Raw genomic sequence first — 18,718 nt, 5'->3', positions numbered from 1 at the left:
TAAACAATCTGATCCATCTTGTATTTCCAAGACTTGAAGAAGAGCTTTGGGTAAGCTTAAAAGCGTGTCTCTGTTACCAACCAAAGTTGGTCCAATAAAAGATATTACTCAACCCTCTTCCCCCCGTCTCTCTAGATACCCAATTTTTTGACTTTGCCATCATTTGTAGACCTTATCAATATAACACAAGTTAAATTTAATGAAAAGATGGCGGCATGTGAGAGCATGATCATGAAAATTTGTAAGGATGCTAATATTCTGAACACCGTTCATATTGGGAATAACTTCAGAAGATGAATGAATGACAATTCAGAAAAGAGAAATATATCCCAAGTAGAATTTCTGGGAAACTCAGAAAATGCCTCATTTTGTATATCATACTGCAAATGCTCCTCCCAAACTGTTGCTCAGAAAACAATCATTGGAGTTTCTGTATCCCTAAATTTTATACATATATCCTGAAAAAAGTGCAGATCAAAATATTTTTTAGACTATGATACATACATGTTAACATTTATCCTGATTATACAGTGGGTCTCAAAAGATACACATAGGTTTTGCCAGATAAAAATGGAACTTCACACTTTCACCTCCAAGCAGTAATTTCACATTCAGCACAATTTTAATGGAAAGGAATGGACATTCATATATCTTTAAAAGATTTGACAATACAATGAATTTTTTACAGTCTACAAAGTCAGGCATTGGCGATGTCCCCATACCACAGAAATGATTAAGGCTGAATATAGATTTCTCTTTTAATTTATTATTTATTTCCTTATAGGTAACTGGTTATTTCCCTGATGTACCAAGTTCGTAAAGTATGTATTTTCTTGTTGAGCTACAGGGGGACTAAGATAGAATATCTGATGCAGGTTTAACATCTGGGGTTTTAGAGATAGAGATCTCTCTCCTGTTCATTATGCGATTAGATAAAACCCTTTAAAATGAGTAAATGCACTATTTCAGTAAACACTTAGGAATATAATAGCAGTCAGTCTTTTAGTGCTGAAAGAAGTGAATTGTTTTATATTATTTTGCTTTACATACTGTTTAAATTGTTTAATTTTACTTGTCGATATACTGTCCTTGTAGGTAGCTGAAATAAGTTTGACAGCCAACATTAACACAAAAAAAAAAGAATCAGGAAAAGAGTTAGTATGAAATATACAGGACACATTTTTATCTTGCCAGAAGCAATTTCCTGATACATACTATAAACACACTCACTTTTTCTTACGAGAGTTGTCCTTACCTGTAAGACAGATTTCATTAGATCTTTCCAGGTTTTATCCACAGCAGTGAATCGCCTACTTTCCTCGGGCATCTGAGCCATAATGTCAGGAGAACTGAAAATTGGCTCCAAATACAGCCAAGTAGCTTGAACCTTCAGCCATTCATCAAGGATTTCCTGTACCAACAACAGCTTTCCTTCCCATTCCCTATAAAACAGAAAGCATCGGTTCATGCACTGTATTAATACTAACAGTAAATCTTTTTACTTAGAATGTTAAGTTCTTAGACTTTTTTACACATACAAATTACAATCGCTGAGGATCAGGAACTGGACAACATAAATAATAAATTCAATTTATAAAGTACTTTCCAACATTATCAGTTTTTCTTTAAAAAGTACAATAGCTTTTTTTTAACACAGATCTTTATTCCTCACTTCCCTACAATGCCTTTGCAGGCAGACTGGGGAGTAAGAAATATATGCAACCCTTAAATGAAGGATGTCATCTTTGGTCAAAATGGGTAAATAAACACTGAACTACAGTTTCCAACAATTAATTATTTGTGACATGGGTCCAAAACATGGGCCCCAAAACTGATGAAACTGAAATAACACAACTAGTGTAGTTTGGCTTCTAACTAAGGACTTGATCCAAAGCCATTGAAAGCCATTGAAATATTTCCATTGATCTGAGTGAGTTTTTGATCAGATCCTGAATGAGGATCTATGTACTTTCAGGAACGTTACATTGAACAGAACTCACAGTTAAAGCATGTGCTATTATATTTACAATAAGGAAAAAATAAGGAATAATGTACCCCACATCACACACACAACTGTATTTAGTCTGCAAATCCACCAAAAGTTTTTTTCTGTCAATATCATAAATCATTAGAGAATGAGAACTCAAATTCTGGTAATGTCACTGAAACCCTGTAATGGAAAAATAGCCTTTATCTATGTACAGAATATTTTGGGCGTGATCTGGAGCCTTTGCTCATGTGAGTGACGCATTGACTTCACTGGAACCACTTACATAGCAAAGCTACAGGAATTCATAGATCTCATAGATTTTAACGTTACAGAGGAACATTCTGTTCATCTAGCTTTCATACATAGGCCACAAAATTTCAAATAATGATTTCTGCATCTAACCCTGTAACTTGTGGTTGAAGTAGATCATTTCTTTTAGAAAAATATTAAAAGTCTTCATTAAAAGAGTGGTGGAGAATTTACCATATCCTTTGGTAAACTGCTCCAATAGTTAATTATCCTCACTGTTAAATTTTTTTATTTTATTTCTAATTTAAACTTTGCTGACTTCAATTTCCAGCCACTGAACGTTGCATGCCTTTGTCTGCTAATGAGACTGCTAACATTAGATATTGTCTCCCTTTGTAGTACGTATTGATCAGAGTTAAATTCTTTTTAATTTTTCTCTCTGATAAAATAAAAAGATTTGAGCTCTTTTAGTCTCTCATTATATAGCATGTTTTCCAGACCACAGGTCATTCTTATAGCTCTTCTCTGAATTCTTCCCAATTTTTCAATATCCTTCTTAAAATGCTGAAACCAAAATTGGGTACAAAATTTCAGCAGTCATCTCACCAGTGCCATAGGAGATAATATTACTACTAGGGCTGGTTGAAACTCAAAATTTCCATTTTGTGGGAAATTTTGACTTTTCAAACTTTGTTTTCATTCCAAATCAAACCAAAAGCAAAACAGTATCAAAATTTTCCACAAAATGGAAATTTTAAGTGTTTCCAAAATTCTATTGTAGACAAAATTTGATATTTTGTTTTTAAGTGAAATGTTTTTAAAATTTATTTTATTATATTTACATTATTTCATGATGCCTGTAGTAGTGTACAATATGACAGTTCATATCATGTCATATTGATATAACAGCCAAAATATTTTACTTTAGTTTTGAACAATACACTAAGAGCAGCTGTTACTTAGTACAGATTGAAACATCTTGCCTTATTTTCTAGATCAAAATGTCTCCTATTTGTGTTGTAATTAAACAGTTTACCACTAACACAAAGATGTCAATCTGTACTAAATAGCAGAAGTCCTTGATGTTTTTAAAAAAATAAAATGTAAGAGTAAAATATGTTGACAATTTCTTATCATATGATCACTTGACATAACATGTCAGATTATGCATTACTACTTCTGACATGTCATGAAATAATGCAAACATAAATACACCTCTACCTCGATATAAAGCTGCCCTCAGGAACCAAAAAATCTTACCATGTTATAGGTGAAACCGCATTATATCGAACTTGCTTTGATCTGCTGGAGTGTGCAGCCTCGCCTCCCCGGAGCACTGCTTTACCATGTTGAATCCAAATTCATGTTATATCAGATCGCGTTAATATCAGGGTAGAGGTGTATAAATAAAAACAAAAAAAATTGGGAAAAAATGTTTTCAAATATAATTTGAATTTTTTCCCAAAACTAAATTTTCAAAACAAAAAAGCTTCTGTTTATAAAATATGTGTTTTAATGGGAAATTTCATCAAAATCAATATCATTTTGACAAAAATCCTTTTTGTCACACTGCATTTTGCAAGGGTAAACTGTTTTGATAAAAACGCTTGATATTCCTGTTTCTCTTGCATAAGAGAGAGGAACACAAATGGTACTTATACTCTGCCCTATATATTGTGGGACCCAATGTAAAATGACATCAGTTTCTTTTTTCTCCCTATACCATTGGCAGCTTTCTGCCTGCATATGACTTCTCACCTCCAAAGGTTGTGATAACCTCCTATTTCACCTACTCCAGTAACTTCCCCATCCAAAAAGTGGAGACAAAAATGCAATTTTGCAAGTAAAGAGTCAGGGAGAGCAGTTAAAAAATTCAGTCTATCACTGTTTGCTGCCACCATCATCAGACAGAACTGCAGGAGGATATCTGGGATTGTGCTCTGACAAGTGAGCCAAAGTTATAAATGTTTTCCTATATTCTTGGAAGAGTGGTGCTTTATGTGAGATTACTCAGGTCCTACAGACCTTAAAGTCTATACTACACTATTATAAACCTTGTCAATGTTATCAACACCATGAGATGGAATTACAATGTTATACTGTATGTAAGGACATTTCTCTCACAGTTGGAAGCACCACAGAAACACATTACGATAAACAGAAAACACAACACACGAGTCATTGGCCATCAACCTTCCTACACACTTCATGATCTTCAGAGCCTTGAGAAGTGCACCTTACTATACATGCCATCCAGTCAGCCACATCATCAAACTACTTGCTGCCAACATTCCCTGGATCTGGAACCAAAAAAGCTTGCTTTGGAAATCTTCCTCCATTCATCCAACCCATATGTCCCACAAATTCAAGTTTTCTTCATCTGATTGTCTTGATGATATCAGATATCATTCTGTTTATGCTGTAAAGTCAAATGAGTGCCTCCTCATTAGTCAAGTGTGAAATATAGCCAATGTGCAGCAATCACCTGTAACATTTCAATTTGAAGGTAGAAAGCCTGTTAACGACCTGTTTCCTTCATGTCTATGTCTCATCTGCACATCTGCTGAAGATAAGAAACTGCAGCAATTTCATTTTACACTTTGTGATAACACTTTTGCTTCTCCAAATGTCTGAGTGTCTCTAGAGCAGCAGTTGTGAGTCTAATTCTATGTCAGATCTCTAAGTGATGTTTTATGTCCCTTGTAATTATACTACCCAGGTGTTTGAAGTGCTCAACACATTCCAATGCCTCCTCCCTGATTTTGGGAGGAATATCTTCACTTCTTCAACAGAGATGTCACCACTGTCTGTGTATTTTTGCATGATACCTTTAGACCTAATTTGTCTACTTTCCCCGCACTCTTTCTACCAATTTTTGCACCTCTTCTTGCAATGAGCCAATTGGGTCACTATCATCAGTAAAGCACAGATGACTAATTTTTCATCCACGGATGGGGACACCATTCTGTAGGTTTTCATCAGTGGCTCTTCTGAAGATTTCTTCAAGATGACAGCTGAAGAGAGTTGGTGATAACAAAGCAGCTCTGTCTAACAACTATCCTCAAGTCAAACTAACTACTTTGCACATGCCCCACAAACAGTAAAGTCATCACACTTCTGAAGAGATTTTTGTATCAGACTTAGAACATTTTCACCAACTCCCACCAGCCAGAGGACTGCTCAAAGAGATTTGTGCCATATGCTGTCAAATACTTTAACTAAATCCACAATCCTTACAGTGCGTATGGTAAAACCCATTGTTTCATGTTCTCTGTGTATATATATATCTTCCTGCTGTATTTTCCACTACATGCATCCGATGAAGTGGGCTGTAGCCCACGAAAGCTTATGCTCAAATAAATGTGTTAGTCTCTAAGGTGCCACAAGTACTCCTGTTCTAAATCCACAAAGACATGGACCACTTCCCATCATTCTCCAGCACTTTCTCAGACAGCACATGAAGATTGAATATTTGCTCCACTGTATCTCTTTCGTCTAAACCTGTCTTGTTCTTCAGTCAGAAAGGTCTCTACCTTGGACGCAATTCTCTACAGGATGATTCGCAGCAGTATTTTCTAGGTGTGTCAATAATGAGATTGTGCAACAATTTCTACAAACAGCTGCGACCCCCTTTTTAGCAATAGAAACCATCAGTAACTGTGTCCAAGTCTTGGACCATCTTCCAGATGCTGAAATCACATTGGAAAGCTTTTGGCACACCCAGATGAGTGCCTCTCTTTTAATTAGTTCTGATATGGTATCCACTCCAGTGACTTTATTGTTTCTCAGTGTTTCATGTTCGCATCAACCAACTTCTCCAGTAGATTTCCTCTGCCTCTTACACTTTCAGCTTAGAAGTCATTTGTTCATATCGTATAGTTCTCAGCAGTATCTGCCACAAGTGCTGGGTGAAACATTATACACCTTTCAAAAAAGTGTTTTGATGGTTTGGTAGGCCTTCCTACTGGCAATTGACGCAAAAGAGTTCTGTATATCTATGCACGGTCCTTCAAGTCACTCTTCTTTTGACACTTTAATCAGTGCATCACTTTCTTGCGTTATACAGGAATATTGCTCTCTTGCAATTTCATTCATCTTCCTTTGTGCTCTTAGCTTCCTTCATTGACCACACAACTCAATAATTTTCTCCGTGATCCAAGGTTTCCTCTGTAGGATCTGTTTCCCCAGGAGTTTACTAATAGTCTATATTGCAGAAGAAGATGTTGTGCTCTGTCTTATCTACACTACCTGTGCTGAGGTCAGCAGTTTGAACAAAAGCTGCAATCATCTTCCTAAATTCCATGTGTGTTTCATGGATTTTCTGTTTGTCGACATTATAGCAGACTCTGAGGATACTTGCTAGTTATTTCTTGCTTCGCAGTTTGATCTTTATGTTGGCTATAACTATGTTATAATTAAATCCTAGCCAGCCTTCCTGAAGGACTGAGTCCCCAGCACACTATAACACTATCTCATCATGATGAAGTTGATCTGGTTCCAATTCTGCAAAAACAGAATGCCAAAGTCCTTTGCCTTCACAGTTTGTGCTTGAACAAGGTATTCATGAATACTATGTAATTTCCAGTTGCAAACTGCATAAGCCACTGTTTGTCTGGCCATACCCCAATCTCTAACACAGCTGCAGCATTCTGGGTAATTCTTAGGACCAATACTGTATGCACTTTTTGATATATGTAATTATAAATAATTATTGTTTAATATATTTCAGTGGAAATTTTCACTCTTCTGACATTAAGAGAGAACAACCATTATATAGCAATAAATCAGGACTGACATGATGAATATTTGACATTATATATATTTCTTGAATGGGTCAACTCAAACAACATTTTTCAATTTCATATCGAGTAAGGATGCTCAAAGATTAGAAGAGTCAATTTATATTTAAATATTTAATATAAATATATCATTGTAAATGCAAGATTTTCATGTTTTTTCCAGTGTGGCTATGCCTGCTGGCTTTAAGAACAGAGCAAACTATTTACTGAGGAAACCAGGTAGGAATTAGGGAAAAACCAAGGCAAGAGTGTAAATAATTTTTACTTGTTTGTCTTTTTCGTTTTCTTCATTCTCTTTATGTAGTTTGCTGACTCCAATTTATTTAATATTCAGAAAGATTACAATTTAGGTAAAGATAACACTTTTTCCATTGGCCCACTACTTCCCCAATTATGCTGCCATTATTTATTATTAGGCCTTGTCTACACTATGGGGTGAGATCAATCTAAATTACACAACTTCAGCTACATGAATAACATAGCTGAAGTCAATGTACTTAGATCTACTGACCACAGGGTCCACACTATGCTATGTCAATGGGAGAGCATCTCCTGTCAACTACCCTGGTGCTTCTTATTCAGGTGGAGTACAGGAGTTGACAGGAGAGCGATTTGTGGCTAAATCGACTGCCGATGCATCAATCACCACAGATCGATCCCCGGTAAGTGCAGACAAGCCTTATTCTGTTGAAATAAATGGAATGCTAGGCTGCACCTTGTATATTTGGCAGCACAGCATGTGCATCCTAAATGAATATACTAAAAACGTCCCCCAGCTATCAAGTGGTTAACCAGTTCCCTCACTTTTAATTAACTGTAGAAACCAGCTATGTGGAATTAAATACTGGTACCAGTAAATGGTTTTAGCTCTTTTAAAATGAGATTACCACCCTTCTTAGGGAGGATTACCAAAACACACAAACATTCTATTCCAATCATATCTTTAGATTAAGGAGAATAACTCATTTTTTACTTGTTAAAGTCACTGTTGCTTTCTATTAGTAAAAACATTTTACCTTATTTTTTTTTCATAAGGCTTAATGAACGGAGATCCTCTCATGGTTTGTGTTTTGACAATGTGGTCATCCAATAACATCTGAATATCATCCACTGATGACAAAATATAGGTTCCTGTTTCTCTATAAGAAAGGAGGATAAATTCCATTGCATCCCATTCAGATATCATTTTAATCATGGCCTTCTCAAGTGAATGTTCTTTGCTTGCTGCTTCACTGATAGCCTCAAATTTATCCAAGTATGGATCAAGTTGCATATCAATATATAAAGAGACAGTTGAGTCTTCTGAAGGCTTCAGTGAAAACCCAACAATTTCTGACATGGCATCCCAGTGCCGTTCTTGCAAACCAGGGTTACAAATCACCTGGATTAGAGGAATGTGTTCTTTGAATTCTTCCACTTTTGCTTTAATCTTTGTTGTCACTGATAATGCATTTGGGGAATTATGGAAGGTTTTTTCTAGTTTATATAGTCCACGCCAATAGTTTCCTACATCTATCTCTACTTGGTCTGGATTCACCATTGTGAATAATCCCTCCATCCAGTTTCTGTGTTTGGTAGTGAACTCTACAGTCATATCATAGAGATGAAGATATGGGTTAAGAGTGTCTTGGATTTTTTTACGCTGAGGGTACTGAGAAGCTAGCCATCCAAAGGCCTCTTCTTCTGCATTAAACAGATCAATCTGTAGAGGCAAAAGTGAGGCATGAAATATAGAACAATTTGTCCACACCACTAACCATTTTTACATTAGTATTTATACACATATATTAATAGAAGACATCTAACTGTATATTACAAAAAATTAAGATGATACAGAAGCAAATATTTTTTAAAAATCTAAAATACAAAGACATGCCTACCTATATAAATAAAATCACAATATAAATTAACAAACAACCACCCTTAATCACCTCTCTCAATCCATCACCATCAGCTGTTCACAAAATAGAAACATGCTCTAAGGTCAACAAATTCAGACTCAGATGCAAGACTAAAGAGTGAACAAGTTCCAGTGTCAAATATCTTTCATAGAAAACGCTCTATCACCAGCCTCTTCTCTTTTAAAATGAGACTGTCAGCTCAAGCTTTGTATTTCTCCAGTGGGATGACATAAAACTGGCAAGGCTAGAGCACACAGCACACCATCTGATCCTTAGCTGGCAGAGCAGTCGCTAGGAGACAGTTTAATATGAACAACTTTAAAAAGCCGTTAAAGAGCAACTTTAAGTTGCTCTAGATTATACTGAGGGTCATTTCAGCCCCTCTCAAGCACAGCATCAAGGAACCCATAAAGATGGCACACAGTTACTTTTGTGTGGCACAGGTCAGAACTGAGCCAACAAAGAAGGATGCCATCGGCACACTAGAGAGGTTCTTTCTCACTATGGGCCTGATCCAAAGCTCAAGCCCATAGTCAGTCTTTCTACTAACTTCAGTGGGCTATGAATCAGGCACCTACAGCCCAATTCTATTTCCAGTGAAGTCAATAAACATTTTGCCATTGGTTGTAATGCAAGCAGACTATGACACTCTTAATGGCCCAACATACATGTTGGGCAGAAAGGAGACTACATAGATCAATACTGTACCCTGCAAGAGATGAGCACCCACCCAACACTAACTTCTGAAACCTCTCAGAAAGACAGAAATGGCAGTTAAATGTTACTCCTTCAAACCCTGCTAGGGACCATATGTGTGTTACCAAAACCTCATTGTCAATAGTACTGAAGCCAGCTGACAGATCTGAAAAAGATCTAAAAAGGAGTCAATATAAATACCTGGGTCCAGATCCTAGGCCCCTGAAAAATCCTTTGTGCATCACAGCAGTTATACTTATCTCCTTTGTTAAGCGCTCTGAAATCTTCATATGAAAAGCATTACAAATGGGTTAGAGGTATTATTGCTTGCTTTGCCTTCACCTTGCACCATTAACAGGAGTTGGTAGTACAGGTTCATACAGCATATGTGACTGGCACAACTTTTACAAACCAGCTGGCCAGGCCTGATGTTCTTGGTTTGAAACTGGAGTTTTTCTTCTCCTGGTTGGACTGCCTGCCACAGCTAACAAGCCCCTTGGCCAGACAGAGGCACAGAGAAGTGACTTGCCCAAAGTAACCCAACAGGTGACTTAGCCAGAAATGGAACCTGAATCCCACTCCAGCCTCCTCTCCATTGCCTCCACCAAGGTAGGTATTATTATTATTATTAAGGTAACAGCTGTTCATTCCCCAACAATTACCACATTTGCCAGCACAAGTTAGAATACCCATGATGCTATAATAATGGGTCCCAGAGGCTTGTTCAGACCCTTCAGTGTCCAAGATCAGGGAAAACTGGTAAGTTTTACTACTTGTCAATAATTGTTCACTGTCAAAGCTTTTCATTTTATACAAATTCATCCATTTATATTTAGGACAAATTTGAAATCTCTACCTTATCAGCAGCCACATCCAACTTTGCATTCAATGCCTGAGCTTTTTTTAGATATCTGTTGACTTCCTGAATGTCTCCAAATGTGTAAAATTCTTCAACTTGCTTAGAGTAACTCTCCAATTCCTCAACAAATCGTTCACAACGTATCTAATTAAGTGACAAACAATGTTATACACTTGGGTTCAAAAGGAATTCTGCCTCCCTCCCAGCCCATGTATAGCATTACAACATTGAATAGGGCCCAGATGTTTAAAAATATTTAGTTGTTGCTCCACACAGCGTTGCAAGGTTTATGCAGCATAGATGGCTAAATCCCATTTTCAAAAGTGATATAAGCACTTAGGCTCCTAAAACTGAAAATGAATTGAAAGTCAATAGCACTTAGATCCCAAGTATCTTGGTCACTTTTGAAAGTGGGACTTAGCTGTCTAAGTCACTTAGGCGTTGCAGTGCTGAGTGAAGAACACCAAATATCATTAAAAATCTGAGCTTTGGCATATGTTATGTTAAAGTATCAGTACAGGTCACAGATGCCTGTGACAGATTATAAAATTATATGGACCAAATTACCTGAACATGTGTAGTAAATTCTATGCCACCTTCTGACTAATTACATTTTCTTAATTTTTGAAAAACACCAACCCATATATGTGAGAAGTATGATACTAAGAACTGATTTTCAATTTTGGAATCATGCCCTGTGCCCATAATGCCCCTTTCCAATTTCATCCAGATTCCAACTAGTGGTCATCGAGCCTAAGAATTTGCATCAGGCCATGCAAAGTCTCAAGTACTACCCACTGAAGTCAGTTTGTGGTCCACCACAGGGTTTACCAGACACTGAAGTCAACTGGATTACTACAACGGGTAATGTTTTGCAGTCTTTGTGAACAGACAAATAATGCACCCACTGAAGCAATAATACAATTGACATAAATTAAAATAATCGTACTTACATTAAATACGGATAAATAAGACATTCACTGTTCACTTTTATGTGAAAAGGTTTTCCATTCTAACCTGCAGTTATCCGCTACAAAAATCAATGACACCCTCCAAACTATAAATAGTATAAAGAAAAATATACTAGAGATAAATACATATGTAAAATATGATTTTTTAAAGTACAAATAAAATAAATATAGTCCACAGTAAATCTACAGTAACAAAATTGAATTATTTTAAAATGATCCTAGAAGCAATATTCACTTTTGTTAGTGAATGCAGATAACTTTCTTGTCAAACTACATTAGCTTTTTATTAGATCTGGCATATTTCTGTTGATGTCAGTGGGGCTACTCACATGCTTTAAATTAAGCAGATGCACACATATTTTCAGGATTAGGACTTTAAAAAGTTTCATACATATAACTCTTATCAACATCTATGGCAGTCCTGGACAAAGAGGCTTACAGATTGGGCCCAAACTGTGAAACAAAGAACATAGAACGGCTGTACTGGTCAGACCAAAGGTCCTCTAGCCCAGAATCCTGTCTACTGACAGTGTCCATGACAGGTGCCCCAGAGAGAGTGAACCTAACAGGTAATGATCAAGTGATCGCTCTCCTGCCATCCAACTCCATCCTCTGACAAACAGAGGCTAGGGACACCATTCCTTACCCATCCTGGCTAATAGCCATTAATGATTTTAACCTTCATGAATTTATCCAGTTCTCTTTAAAAACGCTGTTATAGCCCTAGCCTTCACAACCTCCTCAGGTAAGGAGTTCACAAGTTGACTGTGAGCTGTGGTGAAGAACTCCTTTGATTTGTTTTAAACCTGCTGGCCTATTATTTTATTTGGTGGCCTCTAGTTCTTGTATTATGGGAATAAGTAAATAACTTTTCCTTAATCTACTTTCTCCACACCACTCATGATTTTATATACTTCTATCATATTCCCCCTTAGTCTCCTCTTTCCAAGCTGAAGAGTCCTAGCCTCTTCAATCTCCCCTCATAGGGGACCCTCTCTAAACCCTAATCATTTAGTTGCCCTTCTCTAAACCTTTTCTAATGCCAGTATATCTTTTTTGAGATGAGGAGACCACATCTGTATGCAGTATTCAAGATGTCAGCATACCATGGATTTATAGAAGTGCAATAATATATTCTCTGTCTTATTTTCTATCCTCTTTTTAATGATTCCTAACATCCTGTTTGCTTTTTTGACGGCCGCTGCACATCCGCTGCGTGGATGCCTTCAGAGAACTATCCACAATTATTTTTTTCCTGATTTGTTATAGCTAAATTAGCCCCCATCACATTATATGTATAGTTGGGGTTATTTTTTCCAGTGTGCATTACTTTACATTTATCCACATTAAATTTCATTTGTCATTTGTTGCCCATCACTTAGTTTTGCGAGATCTTTTTGACGTTCTTCACAGTCTGTTTTAGTCTTAACTATCTTGAGCAGTTTAGAATTGTCTGCAAACTATGCCACCGTCACTTTTAAACTCCTTTCTCAGGATCATTTAGGAATAAGTTGAATAGGATGGGTCCTAGACTGACCCTTGGGGGAACACACTAGTTACTCCTCTTCATTGTGAGAATTTACCATTTATTCCTACCCTCTGTTCCCCTGTCTTTTAACCAGTTCTCAGTTCATGAAAGGCCCTTCCATTTTATCCCATGACAACTTAATTTATGTAAGAGTTGTTAGTGAGGGACCTTGTTAAAGCTTTCTGGAAATCTAAGTACACTATGTCCACTGGATCCCCCTTGTCCCCATGTTTGTTGACCCCTTCAAAGAACTCTAATAGATTAGTAAGCACAATTTCCCTTTACAGAACCTTGTTGATTTTGCCCAAGGTATTATGTTCTTCTAGGTGTCTGACAATTTTATTCTTTCTATTGTTTAAACTAATTGCCCGGTACTGACATTAGACCTATCGGTCCTGTGATTGCCGGGATCACCTCTAGAGCCCTTTTTAATATTGGTGTTACATTAGCTATCTTCCACTCATTAGGTAAAGAAGTCGATTTAAAGGACAGATTACAACATAGTTAATAGTTCTGCAACTTCACATTTGAAATATGGCTTAGATTGTAGAATTCATTCAGGGTATGTGCAATCAAATTAATAAGAAATCAATACAAATAAGTTAATATTATATAGTCCGATATGTAGTGAGTCATGTTTATTTAAATGTAATTAATTGTGCATTGTTTTAAAAGGAGCGGTGTAAAATTAATTTAAAAGATTATGTCCATCAATATAATTTTATGTCATTGTGTTATTTAAAATATTAAAATAAACAAAGGGTTTTAAAACACTTTCATTACTAACCTTAAGTCCCTCTTGAAAGTTGCTCGGTTTTTTCTTTAATTATTTTTCTGTGCTCTTCAAAAATCTCTGACATTCGAGCATACCACTGAAAAACACTATTATTCAGTCGAATATCTGCTGGTGAAAAGTTTGCACACTCTATCAGAAAAGCAAGGTAATTTTTAGAGTCCACCAGTTTCTGTTCCAACTCAAACATGTCCCGTGTTTCCACCTTCTGTATATATGCCTATGGAAACAAAATTAAACACATAAATGTCTTCCATCAAGCCCCACAATTTCTTTAATCTGTCATATTAAACACGAAAAGCCTGTGTTCAAGATGAAGTGGGCAGTTAATACATCTACAATCATAGGACAAAGGAGGGTTAGTGGGTTACAGATCACTGTAATGAACCATAAAATCCAGTGTCTTATTAACTCCATGATTTCTGGTGTCTAGCCAAGTCAGACTGGCACACCTTCAAAAGATGAGCCTGGAAACTAAATTCATACTCTGCTAGCTACACCAAAAAACATGGATTTAATAAAGGCACTGGATTTATGGCTCATTACAAGAATCTGTAACCTATTAATCCTTCTCTGTTTTAGGACTCGAGAGGTGTGAACTGCCCACTTCACCTTCCATGGTCCCTTATTTTTAGAGGTGACATTCTGATACCTTGCCCAGACCTGAAGAGAGCTCTGTAGAAGCTCGAAAGCTTGTCTCTATCACCAAAAGAAGTTGGTCTAATACAAGGCATCACCTCACTGACTTTGTCTCTCTAATACACTACAACACCACAGCAAAATTAATTAATGTGATGACACAAATTTATCAATGAAAGAATACTTAGAAGGTATAATCTGTCCAGTAAAATGTACGATACCATTACTTTTAAACAATAGTTTTATATCCAACAGAATATATTAATGGCTTCTGGCTCTGGGGGAGACACTGTCTTTTCAAAAAATAGCCTATATAAAAACTGAAATAGCTTTGTACCTAAAAGAGTTATCAGGAGGGTTTGACCCCATGCATAATAATAGAGCCACAACTGGAAAAACTTAATATGGTGTTTATCTGACATAAAACTGCAGTTAACAGAGATTCAATACTTTAAGATGGTACACATTTCACGTCTTTTAAAGCTTTCTTTTTCACTTGCAAAAGTCTCAGAGTGTTGTCATTGTCCAGCTAGACTTTCAGAATAAAAACAAAGCATTTAGATTCTGATTCAGTCAAGCATCCATTTGCTTGATTAACTTTAAGTGTACACCTATGTTCCACTGACTTAAAATTAAGCATGTGCATAAGTGCTTTGCTGAATAAGGATGAACTTAAGCACATGCTTAATTTTAAACATGTGTTTGAGTGTGTTGCTGAGCAGGAGCCTGAGTATGCCAGAGAAGCCACTGGGACTCAGTCATCACACTGGTATCTATAATGTGGCAGGATTTCATAGTTATTGAGATGGATCATCACACACAAGCCACACATCTAATTTTAAATAACATTTTAAAAAACAGCTCAATACATGATTTATAGGCAGAAATACTTATACATAAATTACAGGCAGAATGCTTTTGAAGTGTTCTGTGCAGTACCAACTCTTATCTAAGTTCTAATCAGACATTTCTCTGGTTCCCTGAAGTCATGTCTCTGACTAGCTCAGGATATTGGGAATGGGATCCAGTGTATTTCACCTCTATAAACTGTCTGAATCCAGCCCAAGTCAGTAATGGCCAAAAGTTTTTACCATTTGATCACATTATCTGTTCAAGGCTTGTGTGATGTTGTCTAATTAAAATATAACCATGCAATCATTATTGCTACCATTGTTTTATAATTGCAAACAAATCTTATACAAAGTATAACACCTGCCAGAAGAGTTAAACAGCTTGTAGGCTAACTAACCCAAAGCCAAAGTTTAAAGACATGTTAGAAAGGGCCATTCTATGGCTAGAACTTTGAAATGCAAACTTATATTGTTAGAAGTTAGAAGTATTCTAATTGTGTGTATCTTAGATGCTACCCATGTAAAACAGACAATTCCTGTTTGTCACTATAGTTACTAATTCAGAGATCAAAAGGGGAATATTACATTCAGATGAATCTTGGGTGAATAATGTCATTGTCTAGATGTCTCTTTGAAGTTTGTGATAGGCTGCCTATGGATAAATTGCCCTATGTTAATTTGTGTAACTAGATTACTGGTGGTGTTTAAAAAACAGAAGGTTACATCAAAAGCCTATTGTTTACCCCAGGTCAGTTGATGATAGAACACTATATAAAAAGACCCTTGGTTCTGATCCTTTTATCTCAGATCTCTTGAGGTTTCATGCGAGGAAGCCTAAGCCCAGGACTGAGAGTCCCAGTTCTGACTGACTGCCTTGAATATAAACATTGGACTATAACCTACAGACTAATTCTAAAAGACTCTTTGCAACTACAAAGCTCATCATCTCTGCTATGTATCTGAACCTCAAGAATTGAACTCATTCTGTATGTATATGGATCTTTTAAGAATACTCTCACTTTTCTTATTTATAGATTTAGTTTAGTTAATAGAAATAGTCTATAAGCATGTATTTGGGTATGATCTGGAATATTCATTAACCTGGGAGGTATGTGCCCGATCCTTTGGGATTGGTAGAACCTTTTATTTTATATGATGAATAAGATTTGCATAAATCATCATATTTGACTTGGGTGCCTTCAGGGAATGTGCTGTTGGTTTCTGGCACCAGTTGAATAAGAGAGCTTTTTTTGTGCGGCTTGATAAATCTAAGTATTAAAATATCCCTAGCTTTGGGGATTGCTGCTCGCACTCTGCAGTTCACTTGAATTGAGTGACCTCAGCTGGCCCCCCTGGGACCCCGGTCATAGCCTGTATGAAGAATTAGGTTCTCAATCCAGTTTTTGATAGGCATGTTCTCCATAATATTAAATCACTATTGCACCTACTACACTAACTGGAAGGGCATAGGAATCTAACTATCCACTTATTAATAAAATGGGGTGTGCAATCTTGGTCCCCATTGAGATCAGTAGCAAAACTCCTACTAACTTATAGACTCATAGCTTTTAAAGTCAGAACGGGAACTTCATGAATCATCTAGTCCACCTCCTGCAAATTTCAGGCCACAGAACCTTGCCCTCATCACTCCTGTAATTGTCTATAACCTCTGACTGAGTTACTGTAGTCCTCAAATCATGATTTAAAGACTTCAAGTTATAGACAATCCACATTTACACTAGTTTAAGCCTGCAAGTGACCCATGTCTCATGCTGCAGAGGAAGACAAAAAAAACAAAAACCAGCATCTCTGACAATCTGACCTGGGAGAAAATTCCTTCCTCGCCCCAAATAAGGCATCAGTTAGATCACGAGCATGTGGGCAAGACCCACCACCAGACAACTTGGAAACAAATTTTCTGTAGTAACTCAAAGTCCTCTCCATCTAGTGTCCCATCAGGGCCATACATGAGGCAACTTGGTTAAGCTTACACTGTCGTGTATCCAACAGCAGACCAAGACATTGGTAATTATACCTTGCTTGTAGTATATTTGAAGTAATGTATACCTTAAGTTCCATTAACTCCTGTGTATTTGATGGATGGTAAGAGGCTTTCTCGGCTATCTTCTCAAATTCATCACATAAACTGAAATATATAAAAGAGAGCCAACGTCTGATGTGTCTATACATGTAATATGCTTCTCTGCCTAAATATTCAAATAAGGGCAAAATTTCATTAGTTTTTCATTCAGTCTTTACTTAACGTACAAATAACATATCTTAACATCTCCGTGCAATATAGATAATAGTAAAAATATAGATTAAAGATACTTTACAAGTGTTTACAAAATTTAGCACTGGAAATAAAATAATGTACATTCCTTATGCATTTTAATTTGAGATTTACCTCAGGTTTATATCTTGATGTCTTTGAACATTTTGGCAACAATTTTTCCAAAAATTGCATCTGCTGCTCTTTGCCAAAAGCCCTAATCAATTCATCACGAGTGCAGCTCAAACATTCCTAGACGAAGGTTCTAGAACACAAGTGTAAAAATTAACATATACTGACACATGGCGATGAAAGAAACATAAATTATCCTAAACAGCAGTATTCATAACACTTTCTTTGTTGATCTTGTTACAATCTACAGTACCAGTTTTTAATTAGATGGAGTACATAAGATATGGAGATACTGGCACTCTTTCATGAGAAAGTACTAGTCTTTTGCTCATGGTACAGGGAAAAAGATTGTTAACAAAGGGATGCCTACTACCATTAATTGTAGAGGGCACTTCCTGTATGCCTTTTCACCAACGCCTCTAGTAGCAATGGTTTTGATTCAATTTAAATTTTGCTCTCATTTACAATAATCCAGAATAACTCCACTGACTTCACTGGAGTAGTAATGTAAGCAAGAGAAGCATCAGGTCCTAAAAGTGTATACTCAATTCCTATCCACACACTAGTGGTCAAATAAATCTGTAGTGTAATTCCATTAACTTCAATAGAGTTACACGTGGAATGAATTTGGTCTGGGGGGGGGAGCAAGAGAAGGATCACACATTTATGCTCTTCAGTAGGGAGTATTTAGAGAAAGCTATTGTAAAATTTTATTTCAACCTCAGTTCAAATGTTGCTAGAATTAACTCTCCAAGCCTAATTCTTCTATACCTAAAATTGCCAAATAAAAAGTTACGTAACTGTACAGTAACTGGAGTCCTTTGAGATGTGTTGTTCATATGCACATTCCACTAATGGTGATGTGCTTGAGTTCAGAATCTTTGAGCCAGTATTGTCCATATGGCCACATGCAGTCTGAGAGTCCTTGTAGTCCACATCAAGGGCATATAAGGCAGTGTCTGCTAACACCCATTCAAGTTTCCTCTCCGCCACAGAATCCAAGGTGTAAAGGACTCTGAGTAGAGGGGGATGGAGGGA

At 36.6% G+C, this 18,718-nt stretch overlaps 1 protein-coding gene across 3 annotated transcripts in view; it reads right to left on the bottom strand.

Moving 5' to 3' along the window:
• Positions 1-17,776, bottom strand: part of DNAH7 (dynein axonemal heavy chain 7) — a 210,256-nt gene extending 192,480 nt beyond the window's left edge. For all 3 annotated transcript variants that reach the window (XM_030579239.1, XM_030579241.1, XM_030579240.1), the window contains exons 1-6: positions 17,684-17,776; positions 17,344-17,422; positions 13,781-14,006; positions 10,492-10,638; positions 8,055-8,740; positions 1,256-1,442 (exon numbers count right to left, since the gene is read on the bottom strand). In XM_030579239.1, the coding sequence (XP_030435099.1) occupies positions 1,256-1,442; positions 8,055-8,632 (765 nt within the window). In that variant the 5' untranslated portion in view covers positions 8,633-8,740; positions 10,492-10,638; positions 13,781-14,006; positions 17,344-17,422; positions 17,684-17,776. The remainder of the gene's footprint in view (positions 1-1,255; positions 1,443-8,054; positions 8,741-10,491; positions 10,639-13,780; positions 14,007-17,343; positions 17,423-17,683) is intronic.
• Positions 17,777-18,718: the final 942 nt, after the last annotated feature.

The sequence above is a fragment of the Gopherus evgoodei genome, chromosome 11, assembly GCF_007399415.2.
Source record: "Gopherus evgoodei ecotype Sinaloan lineage chromosome 11, rGopEvg1_v1.p, whole genome shotgun sequence".
Classification (NCBI taxonomy): Eukaryota; Metazoa; Chordata; order Testudines; family Testudinidae; genus Gopherus; species Gopherus evgoodei.
Note: the sequence above shows the minus strand (reverse complement) of the source record. Positions and strands in the feature narration are given on the sequence as shown.